General features: G+C 38.4%; 1 protein-coding gene across 2 annotated transcripts in view; it reads right to left on the minus strand.

Moving 5' to 3' along the window:
• Positions 1-10,354: 10,354 nt before the first annotated feature.
• The window catches only part of SLC30A9 (solute carrier family 30 member 9), a 60,377-nt gene continuing 57,250 nt past the window's right edge, over positions 10,355-13,481 (minus strand). The window contains exons 17-18 of one of the 2 annotated variants that reach the window (XM_038398255.2): positions 13,051-13,164; positions 10,355-10,771 (exon numbers count right to left, since the gene is read on the minus strand). In XM_038398255.2, the coding sequence (XP_038254183.2) occupies positions 10,727-10,771; positions 13,051-13,164 (159 nt within the window). In that variant the 3' untranslated portion in view covers positions 10,355-10,726. Of the gene's footprint in view, positions 10,772-13,050; positions 13,165-13,481 lie in introns of those variants that run through there. The other variant, XR_006281114.1, reaches the window with a different exon arrangement.

The raw sequence follows: 13,481 nt of genomic DNA on the forward strand, positions 1-13,481 counted from the left end.
CTCCCTGAGTTTGCTGAAGTCTGCCTTCTTGAAATCCATTGTCTTTATTTTTCTGTTCTCCCTCCTACCATTCCTTAGAATCATGAACTCTACTATTTCATGATCACTTTCACCCAAACTGCCTTTCACTTCCAAATTCTCAACCAGTTCCTCCCTATTTGTCAAAATCAAATCTAGAACAGCCTCTCCCCAGTAGCTCTCTCCACCTTCTGAAATAAAAATGGTCTCCAATACATTCAAAGAACTTGTTGGCTAATCTGTGCCCTCCCGTGTTATTTTCCCAATAGATGTCTGGGTAGTTGAAGTCTCCCATCACCACCAAGTCCTGTGCTTTGGATGATTTTGTTAGTGGTTTTAAAAAAAGCCTAATCCACCTCTTCTTCCTGGTTAGATGGTCTGTAGTAGACCCCTATCATGGGTCTATCATGACATCACTTTTTTTTTTTTACCCCTTTTATCCTTACCCAGTGACTTGCAACAAGTCTGTCTCCTATTTCCATCTCAACCTCAGTCCAAGTGTATACATTTTTAATATACAAGGCAACACCTCCCTTTTTTTCCCTCTGCCTGTCCTTCCTGAGCAATATGTACCCTTCTATACTAATATTCCAGTCATGCATATTATCCTACCAAGTCTCTGTGATGCCAACTATGTCATAGTTGTGTTTACTTGCTAGCATTTCGAACTTTTCCTGATACTTTCCCCATTAGTATACAGACATCTAAGATACTGATTTGATTCACCCCCCTTCTCAGTTCTGTCTTTATCCCTGCTATGACAGCCCATACTCTCCCCCAAAATTCCAACCCTTCTCCTAGGTCTCCATGGTTTTGACTTAACTGAGGGCTTTGGTCACCTGCCCCCTTCGCACCTAGTTTAAAGCCATCCTCACTAGGTTAGCCAGTCTGTATTCAAATCTGCTCTTCCCCTTCCTCGATAGGTGGACCCCATCTCTGCTTAGCAGTCCTCCTTCCTGGGGTCAAGGAAGCGGAAGCCCCCCTGACAACACCATCTTGGCAGCCAAGCATTCACCTCCAAGATGCATATGTCTGCCTGGGCCCCTACCCTTGACCGGAAGGATCAAAGAGAACATCACCTGCACTCTCAACTCCTTCATCCTTACCCCCAGAGTCCTGTAGTCACTTCTGATCTGCTGAGGGTCATACCTTGCAGTATCATCAGTGTCCACAAGGGGTAGTAGAGGGCCAGATGATCCTCAACAATCCCTCCATAACATCTCGAATACAGGCCCCTGGCAGACAGCATACCTCCCGGGATGCCATGTCAGGGTGACAGAGGGATGCCTCCATCCCCCTCAGAAGAGTCACCAACCACCACTACACTACGTTTCCTCCTGGGAGTGGTGGCTGCAATGCTCCCAGCCTTGGGGGTACATGGCTTCTCCTCCTCCACCTGTGGGGGTGATTCCTCATCTCATTGCCAGAGCAGCATATCAGTTTTGCATTACCATGGTGGGTGGGTTGGGAGTAGGGGTGGAGCACGGCCTGCTGCCAGAAGTAACCAGGAACCAGTGTCCTCCCTGTGACAGAGCCATATCTTCCTCCCCTGCTGTCATGACAGCAGTCCTCTCTAGCTGGATAGCATCCTCAGCCTTGGATGTCTCCATATGAATACACTCAAGGAATTCCTCGTGGGCACGGATGCTCCTCAACCTAGCCACCTCCTCTTGTAGCTCCCCCACCTGCTTCCTGAGAGATTCCACCAGCAGGCACCTTTCATACTGGATGGTCCCCCCAGCCTGGCTTTCTGTGAATGGGAAATGCAGGCCACAGTCTCTGCAAATCCACACCAGGATCTGGGTACAGGCATCCAGGTGGTCTGTCTGGATATAGGCGCAGGTGGAGGAGACAGGAGTAGCGTTGGCACTGGCAAGGAGGCCCTTCCTAACCAAGGTGATTATATTGATTCCCTCCCATAAATCTCCTCTCAAGCTGCCCTGTTAGCTAGCTCCCCTTGGTCACTTAGCCCCTGGCTTTTAAGGCCTTCCCTTCTAGGTCAGCCTTACCCCCTTGTTAGTCACACAGGGGGATGGTGATCTCAAGGCTGATCAAGGATGATCCAGGGAACAAAGGTTCAAGCAGTCCCCAGAGACACAATCTCAACTGACCCAGTAACTGAAATAACCTGAAAGAGAAAGAAAAACACAAACAGCCAAGCATACTCACTCGCCCCAAGGTTAGTACTCACACCTTATTCGTTCAGCAGGAGGATCTCCTTCTCCTCCTCTCAAACTCCACTGTTCCAGTCCCCTGTTCACAAGCAGATAATGGGGTTAAAAACCTCTGATCCTTCTCAGCTTCTAGCTGGACCATTTATCAGTTTGCATCTTGACTTTTGTCCAACTAACTCTCAATGGGTTTATGCAAGTCAGTTAAGTCTCAATATTACACCTGCTCATGCTGACATTTTCCCCAATATGGTAAGTATTGAAATGAAACATTAGGGTGGTAACTTTCTCCATGCTTCCAATGCACTCTAAGCTTCCTTCCTTGGCTTTCTAACCCAGCCTCTTCTGTAGGTCCCATTCTCCAGCCGTGGCACTTCAATAATTGTTTTTCCAGCAGCTTGATGCCCCTCCAGTCAGACTCTTCATATAAGGTAGCAGAGAGAAAGGGATTAAACAAAAACCCCTCCTCTTGCTCATCCTGTTACCGAGGGAGGGGAAAGCATTAAATTCTGGGCTGCCCAAGACACCTTTGTTCCTCAAAGGCAGAATTAAAGAAAAAGTATTTTAAGGAAAATCATTAAGTTTCTCATGACTGCCAATGTAACAGATTGAAAAAAGATGTGTGTCTGATAAACAGGGTTTATTAACCCTCACTCAGCTATGTGATTTCCAGGTGGACGATACCTAGCTTTTTCCTGGGGCTTGGGACAGCTGTGTTGGGGAATTAGTTTCCAGCCACATGTCAAATAAGGATTATTGTATGGAGACAATTGAGCTCAGCCTCTGGGAACCCACATTCACTTGTTTGTATACCCAAATGCAACCTGTCTCCCCTACTAGCTGTTTTTGACCTAACCCTCAGATCCAAAACCAGGATATAGAGATGATTCACACTGGGAGTTTACGTCAAGGAGGGAACCAGCATGGATTTGGTCCATGCAGGGAGTCTGAATGCTCTGCTTTGTGGGAGGCACCTCATTGTGTTAGGGGAGGGAGAGGGCCAGGATTGAGTGAGTGGTCAGAATTGAAGAATTTACTTTCTATGAGCAAAAAGCTGCCAAATTATTGTAAGACTGAGGTCACGGACCACTTTTTAAAACTTTTTTTCAAATGACAACATATAAAATATAGATAGTGTGGCTGTTCTTAGAGATTCCAGTTATTTCTAGAAGAGGTTGTGTCCAACCATTCATTTATTCTGAATCCTCAAATTACTGTAATATACAAAATGCTACTCTGTACTCAGAATGGCCAGCAAAACTGTCCAAACCAGCTTGGTATCTGCCTAAAGCTAATGTTCTCATTTGTTTTATCTTATAAAAGTAAAATGTAAATTGCTCTGCTCAAATTAAAGCAGAGCATATCTTTGTCATCTGTGATTTAACATTTTTACTGAAGAAAAATTACAGATTCTAGAGATTTTTACAAGATACAATATGTGCCAATGTTAAGCGTGCAAAATAAAATACATATGTAGAGATAAATATTTATTAATATGATGCCTATACCTCTCAGTCAGCATGATTCTCAGACTTAAAGTAACTGAAATACAGCAAAATAAAAAGCATCACAAGAAAGCTTCAGAATAGTGGGAACATGCATTTGTTTGAAAGATTGATGTGGTTACATGGAGAAACATAGGACACCGATTTTGGGGTTCTCTATAGAAAAATCTCTTCCAGACACATAAGTGAAGAGGTCCAAAGTGATGGCTTTCAGGTTTGTTGCAGTGTTGGTAATGATTAAACAGAAATGAATTTTCATATTCAGTATAGCACATTTCCACTTCAATAAACCAAATTTTTGCATAATCACCTTTCAAACTATAGTTGCCACATTTATTTTCTACCACACTAGGAAAGCATGTTTTCTTCTGCTCTAAGATTTAAAACAGTTGCTTTTATCCTAAAATAAACCTCTCTTTGATAAATCCACTTTAAATTTGGGTTAGAAAATCAACTTTGTCTTAGGTCAGATGTGAGCATGGAACTGTCTCACTAATTTAATCAGTAGACTCTTTCCCTAGCTCTACTTCCTCATAAATTTTGTTAAATACTAGAAATACAGAATTTTGTCCATATGCTTTATCAGTACAAAACTTTAAACAGGGAATAAGAACCTCTACCTGAATGGTTCTTGGTAGTTTTGAGCAGCGTTAGAGAAAGAATCTGCCCTCAAAAGTGCACAGAGTGTAGCCTGGAAAACTGCTGCTGTACTTGCTACAAACAAGATTTTCCCCCTCACCTAGGTTTTTCCTCTCCATGTTATTTAAATAATTGTCGAATCCTTGAACATGACACTAAGTACAATTAATGGTTTAAAGGATTTGCAAAAAGTTATGTAACTGGGCACTTCACTTTGTCCACAGACGTTTAGACAACCTGAAAAGTTAAGGATTGGAATATCTTCCAGTTGTTCTATTAAATATTGGTGTGTTCACAATTTAATGCAGTGATCTTTGGAACGCTATTTATTTCTTGCTAATGGGAGATAACTGCTTTTAATGTGTCCACAAGATGGTGCTTCAGTTGTTTTGTTGCTGTTAGGTGTCCTTTTTTAAAAAACTTCCTTCAGTTCATTCCAAATTCTTTTTATTGGACTGAGTTACATGATTTAGGTGGCCAAATCACATAATACCAATGTTTTCATTCAGTGTTTGTGCCCATAGTTGAATGTGCTCTGAATTGATCTTGTTGAAAAATAAATCCTCAAGTTTCCTCAGTGCAGTGCAAATACTAATATCCTTTCCTACAACTCACTGTCCGCTACCTCTTAAAACAGCTTGCCAACAGCTTTGAGAGAGGGATATTTACACACTGAGATTACTCCATCATACTTAGCAGTAGGACCCAGAATTTTCCCTCCCTGGCTACTAAATAATTAAATCTGTATGATAGATCACCTTAGACAATTTCTTGTCTTATACTACTCTACCTCAAACTTTTGAAATAATAATCTGTGCCACCTTCATCTGGTCACCTCAGTCAAGAAACAAATGGTCAGTCCCTCAGATTGGTCACCAAAGACAGTTTTCACCATATAAATCTTTCCAGTGAGACTGAAAAACGTATCTGTTTCACCCAATCATTATTTTAAAGAAATAAAAATGTTTCAGAACAGTCTCTTTTTCGCTTAGCATCCTAATATTAACTACATTGCATTCTGTGTCCTTGTTAGATAATTTCTTATGGTCTATTTTTCCATTCAAACTATAATATTTACCTGATTTCTTATCTCATTTTCTATATGATCAATTTGACGTTAATTTTTTCCACTTCCCATATTTTTTCACATTACCGCTTATCTTGGTAAGTCCTCATTCCTTTTCTTCAAACACAGTCTGTTTTACTGTAGTTTCTACTGTCCATATAACTATTCAATGCAAGGAGCACACATTTCCTCAATGGCATGTTTTATGAAAACAAGATTGTTCTTGCAAGTCAGATCTTTCTTCTAACCCATAGTGAACAGATATTCTTTTTCCATCTATTTCAGTATGTGACACAGCCTGAACAATTAAATATCTATGTGTTACTAAACAGTGGGAAAATAACCTATTTAAAAGATGATGGTTCATTCCACCCTTTCTGGAAAATCTTTCAGTATGCCTCAACATGCCCAATTACATGAATTCTTTTTCATTCCAATTCACTGGTTGGTTTCTCAATACCCAAAGAGTACAAACACAGAAAACACAAAAACATGGTACATAGCAGTAAAGTTACAGAAGGATGTTTTCATTTTAAAAACTCACCTCAGCAATATAAACTTTGGGACAATTATAGGCCATTTTTAGCTTTACCACAGGGATCAATACTCTCCAATATTGATCATTCTATTCTGCTAGGCCTGACTGCCATAAGAATAAGTTATCACAAGAAAGATTTTTCTCTCAAACCCAAAGTCATCCCAATACATTTCTGTGGATCCGTTTGTTGTAAAGTTGCCTCAATCCAAATTATGAATGAACAGGATAATTTAAATGAGATTTCAAATAAACGAACTTTCTGCCATATGCAAAGATAATATCCTCTATTTTTGGGACTCAGGTGGATTTGATGCAACCCATCACAGTATGTCTTGTCATACTTCAAAAAGGTTAGATTGATCATATTCTCTCTCAAAAACCAGAACCAAACTTGCTAGTAGGATAAAGTGTCAGGAGATTCCAGACCTTCAGTTAGCAGAAAGCTAATCTAAGTCACATTCCAAATGTGGATGTAGTCCACATACTTTTCTAGCACATGTGAGTATTAAAGAGGAGGACACACCACTGAGAACGTCGGGATCCTGTGACCTGTACCCTTGCAACAGAAAAAAGCTGAAGAGCTTATGCTGAGCCTCTGAGGGCCCCAGGTGGAACAGTAACAGACAACTGAGGCTTATACTCTTCAGGGCTTTAGAGATAGCAACTTGAATTAAATTCCATTGTGAACCGGGAGTCAATATGAAGTTCAGTGCACAAGTACAATATACTCCTGCCAGTCTGCCCTACTTAACTGTCAAGCGCTCCACACATACTGCACCAGCTGAAGTTTCTGGATAGCCTTCAAGATTAGCTCCAAGTAGAGCTTTGTTGGACTAGTCCCTAGCCTTGAGATTACAACTACAGATAACCATAATGAAGATCCCACCTGAAGGGGAAAGCATACGATCTCACGTCTAGCATCGGAAGACAAAGTATTCAGGAAGTTTGCATAGAAGTCCAAGAAAAAAAGAGGAATCTAATGAGATCTTAAAACTGTGAGCCTTCAGTAGTTGCAGTGGTTAGACTCTTTCCTCAAAATATATCTTTTGTGTCAATCACCATTTCTTTAATGACAGGTTTCAGAGTAGCAGCCGTGTTAGTCTGTATTCGCAAAAAGAAAAGGAGTACTTGTGGCACCTTAGAGACTAACAAATTTATTAGAGCATAAGCTTTCGTGAGCTACAGCTCACTTCATCGGATGCTCCGATGAAGTGAGCTGTAGCTCACGAAAGCTTATGCTCCAATAAATTTGTTAGTCTCTAAGGTGCCACAAGCATTTCTTTAATGTTATCCAGATTGAATTATGAAATAATGAGAATGTATTTCCCACAAAATAAATGGATAGAGTTGTCTGAAACCTGTTTTGCAAAATAAAGGCTGTAAGGGCAAAAGAATCTATAAAAATAATATATTCCATGGCTTTAAGGGATAGAGGAAAATGTATTGAAAAAAATCCTAGAATAAACATTTTAAATTTTAGCTGATTCCTTGCTCCATTGATTTTATCTCTCTTTCAAATCAGAGATAATATTAAGTGACAAGTTAAGGTGTCACATCTATGGTTCATGAAGAAAACGCCCAATTCCTTAGTATTTTGCAAGTTTACTTTAATCCAAAATATCCTACCACGGAAAAGGACTATCCCCAAAAGCTTCCAATCAGAATACCGTAACGAGGCTAAACCAAATCCTGGACCCAGTTCAACCCGTTGTTTAGACCATGAAAATACTGTAGCTTTAAATTTGAGTAACAGTTTTCACTAAAAACATTTAACAGCAATTTAATTAAATGTATTATAATTTAATATATTTTAAATTGTTACCACTTTAAAGTGCAATTCCCTTCTCAAAGTGACTAAAAATGGGGTACCAGGTTTATTATGCCAATTTCTGTTATCAGTCATGCTCAATGTAGAAGATGTTTTAACCAAATGCAAGCCATGAGAACCCATGCTGGGCTCTCAGAATCAAACTGGGGTCTTTCCTCATGCATCGCCACCAATGAAAGTGGCTTTGCAAATAAAATTAAGTTCTTAATGATGCCTGTGCAAACCTACAGCCTCAAAGGGGGTTGCAAAGATGTAACCAATGGGAATTTAGTAAATAAATGTTGATGACAGAAGCCACAGAATCCAGCTCACTTTCTCATAGCACTGCAAAGACAATAAAAAGCAGTACATTCTTATTTTTGTCACTGAAGTAGGCAGATATGAATCAGAATACATGCAGGGAGCAGCTATGATTGAGCAAGTACCATTTTTTACACAAACACTTTTCAGAGTAGTATGCACTTTATAGAGAAACTTAAGCACATAATCTTAAACTAGATTCGGGAGCATTTCAGTACATTTCTAATATTTACTAACCTTTGGGGATGTTTCAGAAAAACAATATACAAACTCCCCTTATAGATTACTGACTCCCATTCACGATGGTCCAGCATACATGTCACTTGTGATGTCACATACACCACTGAAGAGTAATGGCCAGAGGCAATGTTCAGATTCTTGCCCTCCCTTCTAGGTTTTTAAAAGTTTTGTTTTTCTTCAGTAACAGTACTTTATAGCGCTTTATGGGAGGGAGTGGGGGAGAGAGAGAGAAGAGGAGATAAACAGGATTTGCATTAATCAGAGTCAAGTTCCAGTGCTCTTCCTGGATGATTATTTCATCAGCAGAGTGCATGCTGGGATATGGAGAAGACGACTTGGGAAAAAGACTCAAAAGTAAACCATTCAGAATGTGCTAAAGTGTCCCTCATTAGTTATTTGGGAACCTACCCTCAAATTTGTAACATTTTACAAATATGTGAAATTAACTTTAAAAATATCACTTTTTATTAAATACATTTCTAATGATCAGTCTTAAGCATATACTACAAATTAATTAGCACTACAGTGGGAGACAGACAGATAAAAATCAAGTCTTCCCTTAGATTAAGCTCTAATAGGGTATAAACAAATGACTGATGAGAAGAGAAGGAATAGGAATTATAGGCAAGGGTACTAACAGACCCTTCATTCCCAACTATGTAACAAAGTCATCCATTACAGTACATAAAGCCTCATCTCTAAAAACTAAAATTTGGAATGTCATTTTATTTAAAATGCACAGCATGCAGTGTTTTGCAATTGTCAAAAGGCATGCTATTTTAAATTCTCATAATTCACTGGAAAATGACATTTTAAAAAAATACTATTACAAAGCATTTAATCAAATCCTGACATTTTGGTTTCCACCATTATTATTTGCTGCAATGCATATGATTTAATCTTAAATTGATTTTGATGACTTGTGTTCCCTATCAACATTTCTGCCCTCAGTATGTCAGTCACTAGATTACCCAGCAACAGATTCATCAGGATGCTCTTATTGCCACCTCTCTCCCATGAGCAATTTTCATGTTACTAAAACGTTCTAAAGTGCATGAAGGATTTTTCTTGGAGAAAGATTTATCAGTAATTATTCCACTAATATTTCAATTATTAGATTTGCATGATTTGTACTCACTAAGCCTTTATTAAAAGATTATTTCTTACAGAGTCTGCTATGACTTGGATACCTATTGCAGAAAGCCTTATTCTAGAAACCCATTTTGTAAAACACTAGAATCCTGCATTTCAAACACGTCATTCTATGCACTCAGTTTTGGGATTACTGACAGCCATGACACACATTTCAGCACAATTGTTTTACTTCCCCCACACAAAGGGGTTTTTCTGAAGGGGGGGGGGAGAAAAAGCTATTTACAATTCAGATTCATACAAGTAGTGCCTGTGTAAATAAATTAATACATCATCTTCACATCTGTTTAATTATAAATATTTCTTGAATATGTTAAAACTGCTACACACCTCTTGTTTTTGCTAGCAAAGATCATTAGCAGAATATTGCCTCTTAAAAGGATAAAAAAAGCTAAATGAAAAATATCAGAAAACTACTAAGTAAATTTATATCCTCCAACGTTAGCAAGTTAAAGCAACAAAAAGGCATTTGGATGGGAAAAAGTCCGAAGAGAGAAAAACCTACACACAAGACATGGCCAAGATCATCTACAAAAAAAAAAAAAAAAAAAAAAAAAAAAAAAAAAAAAAAAAAGCGCCTGTTGAAGTTTCTACATCCTGCGCAGTAACTCAACGTATTCTAGGCCAAGCCCAAAGCCAGCTGCATTCAAGAGACTGATCTGATCCTCTGAGGTTATGTCAATAATTGCAACACTGGCAGAAGCAAGCTTCCAATCATGAAACTCGAGAAAAGGGCAGTTCTTTTTGGAGGGATTCATGGGGGGGGGGGGGGAAAGAGACCATATAGCTAGAATATAACAACTGGTTCAAGGTTGGCAGGTAGAACAAATGAAACAAAGCCTGTTCTAGCATTAAACATCTGTATCTTGCAAATACCTTCAATGGCTTCTAGAAGGAAGTAGTTAAATGAGTGCAAATTGATGTGTAAGTTGACAAAAAATTGAAATGGGGAAACTATCTTCTGTGTATTTTCAGGCATTAACATTTGCCTTATAGAAACTAAAAGATCTAAATTCCAAGTCCCAAATAAATTCACCTCTAACAGTCTCATGTAGAAATTATGCTAAGCATCTTTTTGTTGAACTGATCTTCCAAACAAAGTTGTTGATTTTGAATCTAAAGCTGTTCTAGAAAACGAGTCAGTATCAACAGTTCAGGAAGCCTACAGCATGAAGTAAATGAGGTATGGTATTGAGGTGACTGCAGTTTCAATAGCTGTTCCATCTCTGTTTCCAAAAGAGAGTACTCCAAGGATTTCTTCTGTCAAGTCTACAATATTTCCAAATCTACATGTCGAACATCAGGATTGCGTTGCTGAAACAAAAAATATTAATAAGCATAGACAATCAAATGTACCACGATAATGCTGACGACAAGACCTGCCATGATGTTGGCAATAAACCCCTACTCATGGTAACATAGCAATTGTTTTAAAATGAAGACAGACTAATACATTTAATCCATGCTTTAGGCTGCTCTAAAGAATTTGTCCACCAAGGAACATTTATCAGCATGTACTAGAATGGTGACAACTTCATAAATTAGTTCTAATGCTTTCAAAAGTATGAAGCAGCTCATGATTTAAAAAAGGTAATTGGTTTTAACTTAATTTAATTTAAAATATAATTAAAATTAATTTAATTTTTAAAAAGGTAATTGGTTTTAAAGGTAAAAATGTCCAAATGAAAAAAAAATTACATTCCACATAGAAGAGGCACTTTCCTGAATGTCAAAAGTGCATGAAAAGAACTGGTCTATACTATTAAATATGTGGTTTGCATAACAGGTGATGTTTGCTTCAAGTGACATGCTTCACCAACATTTCTACAGGTGACTTTAAATGAGGTAAAGCTTTTTCAATAGCAACATAATTACTGAAATCCCTATACACACTGAAAATAGGATTCATGTTTTGAAAATTACTATTCTTGAGTTTGCTGTTCAAAAATCACTAAGAGCCGGCAAGCAAATCCAACTATAGTCAAAACATTGATTTTGATTTTCAATAGCACCACTCTGGGAAGATAAAATTAAAATTACTTAGAATGTTTCTCAAAAATCCTACACACGCTAGAACACGCTCTTGAACAGCACCTTCTCATGGAGGGAAAAGGCAATCACAAAGGCACAACATTTATCTGGCACACTATGGTTATCATCATGGCTCCATGCTCCCCTTGGAAAATACCATGGGATTTACCTATGCCTGTGGAAATATTTGTCTGCCCAAATGCCTCACATCTTCAGACAAAGGAAATGCTTAACTACTCCAAAAGCAGGAAAATAAATGCTTCAGCAGAAAGGAAAAACATTTAAAAAAAATGATAACCTTATAGTACCCACCAAGGAAATGTACAGAATGGATATGTTCTGTATTAAAGTTTCCTTTGGGGCTTTTCATAAATTTGTAATATCAACAGTTTTCCCATTTATTTCATGCAGACTAATACAATTTATTTGTACATATTATTCCTTCTTTTGCTCAGCCACAAAGGGCATGAGACAGATACCCTGTCCACCTTTTCATCCTAGGAGGAACAGACAACTCTGTTCTTCCAAGCACTAGCATTTTCCCAGATTGTGAGATGTAACAGAATGTAAAGCAAGAAAACCAGACTCCAAAAACAGAACTGAATGTTGAACATCTACTGCTTCCCAGACCTCTCCAATCCACATATACTTTTGGGAATTCCCAGCATCTGCTTAAAACTAGGTGATCACACATCAGCACATAAATTAATGATACAAAACCAGAGTCACACAACACAACTGTCTGACTAGATCTCTGTCCAGCTCAACACCACCACTCTAGAATTTGAAATCACAAAAGGCAAAAAGTGTTAGAGGCCTTGTGATGAATCTATCCATAGTTATAAAGTTATTGTTTGGTATAATGGACAGACCACAAGCTAAATGAAAATAAAAGCATGCCACACCTACCCATCATAACTTCTCAGTTAAGGTTTTAGTAGCCACAATGTAACAACGATGACACACCTTTGCTGTTCCAATTGAAAGAAATCTTTAAATCCTAAACTGAAAAAAAGGATGGATGCTTGTTTGTGTGTCTATTGAAGTTGTGTCACATGGTAGAGCAGTAGTCGCAGTGACAGATATTCTGTTTTGCCAAGAGGAACACAAAAAATAAGATGTATGTAATTGGTGCCCTCTTCATATGCAATGACATCACTTTGATACAACATTAAGTGTATGGTTAAAAATCATTTAAAACTGTTTTGCTTCTCATTACAGCCGATATAGAGTTCAAGGGCCTATAAATGACCTGACATTTTGAGACAACTGTGCCATTTTTCAGAAAATGCAAACAGGTAATATTCCATGGGATTGTAATCAGTAAGTTGTAATGATCTTAGAAAGGCAAGCGACTTGGACAGAGAAAACAAACCACCATGCAAACCACACATGTCAAGCAGACCCAGGCCATGATAAATACTTGTTTTCAAGGTCAGATTTGTTCAATGATACTTAACTGAATTTTGTTCCTGCGTTTCTTATAGGTACAACAAAGCCCTAAATATCAGCAAAATAGGAGCATTCAGACTGACTAATCAGTTGGTAAAAATTAATATTACCTTTAGCTCCTTTTCAAGCCGGTCTACTTCAGCTCCCAGTGTGTCAATGATATTGTCTCCATGTTTAAGCATGAAGGCTTCTAATTCCTCAAGAGTTTTCACCTGCTGAATTTCCTAGCAAGAAATGAATTTGAGAGGTTGGAGGGGAAAGGTAAAAACCAAAACCAAAACGAAAAACAAGCAACCATCAATTTTTAAACATTTTCATGTTTCCTAATGGGCAACCATTTGCCAAAGAACTGGAAAAGGCTGGGCTTCTTTATCATTCCTGACTTTTCAGGGCAGTGAGGATGAAGGATGTAAAACATAGATGGGGAGGAAGATGGGCTGGCAATAAACCTGCATTATGTACATACACATTTTCACTTTTTCCTTTATTCACAAACTAGGTTTAGAGAACTGCACCTTGTCTTTCCAAAAAGTCATCTCTT

This window comes from Dermochelys coriacea, chromosome 4, assembly GCF_009764565.3.
Source record: "Dermochelys coriacea isolate rDerCor1 chromosome 4, rDerCor1.pri.v4, whole genome shotgun sequence".
NCBI lineage: Eukaryota > Metazoa > Chordata > Testudines > Dermochelyidae > Dermochelys > Dermochelys coriacea.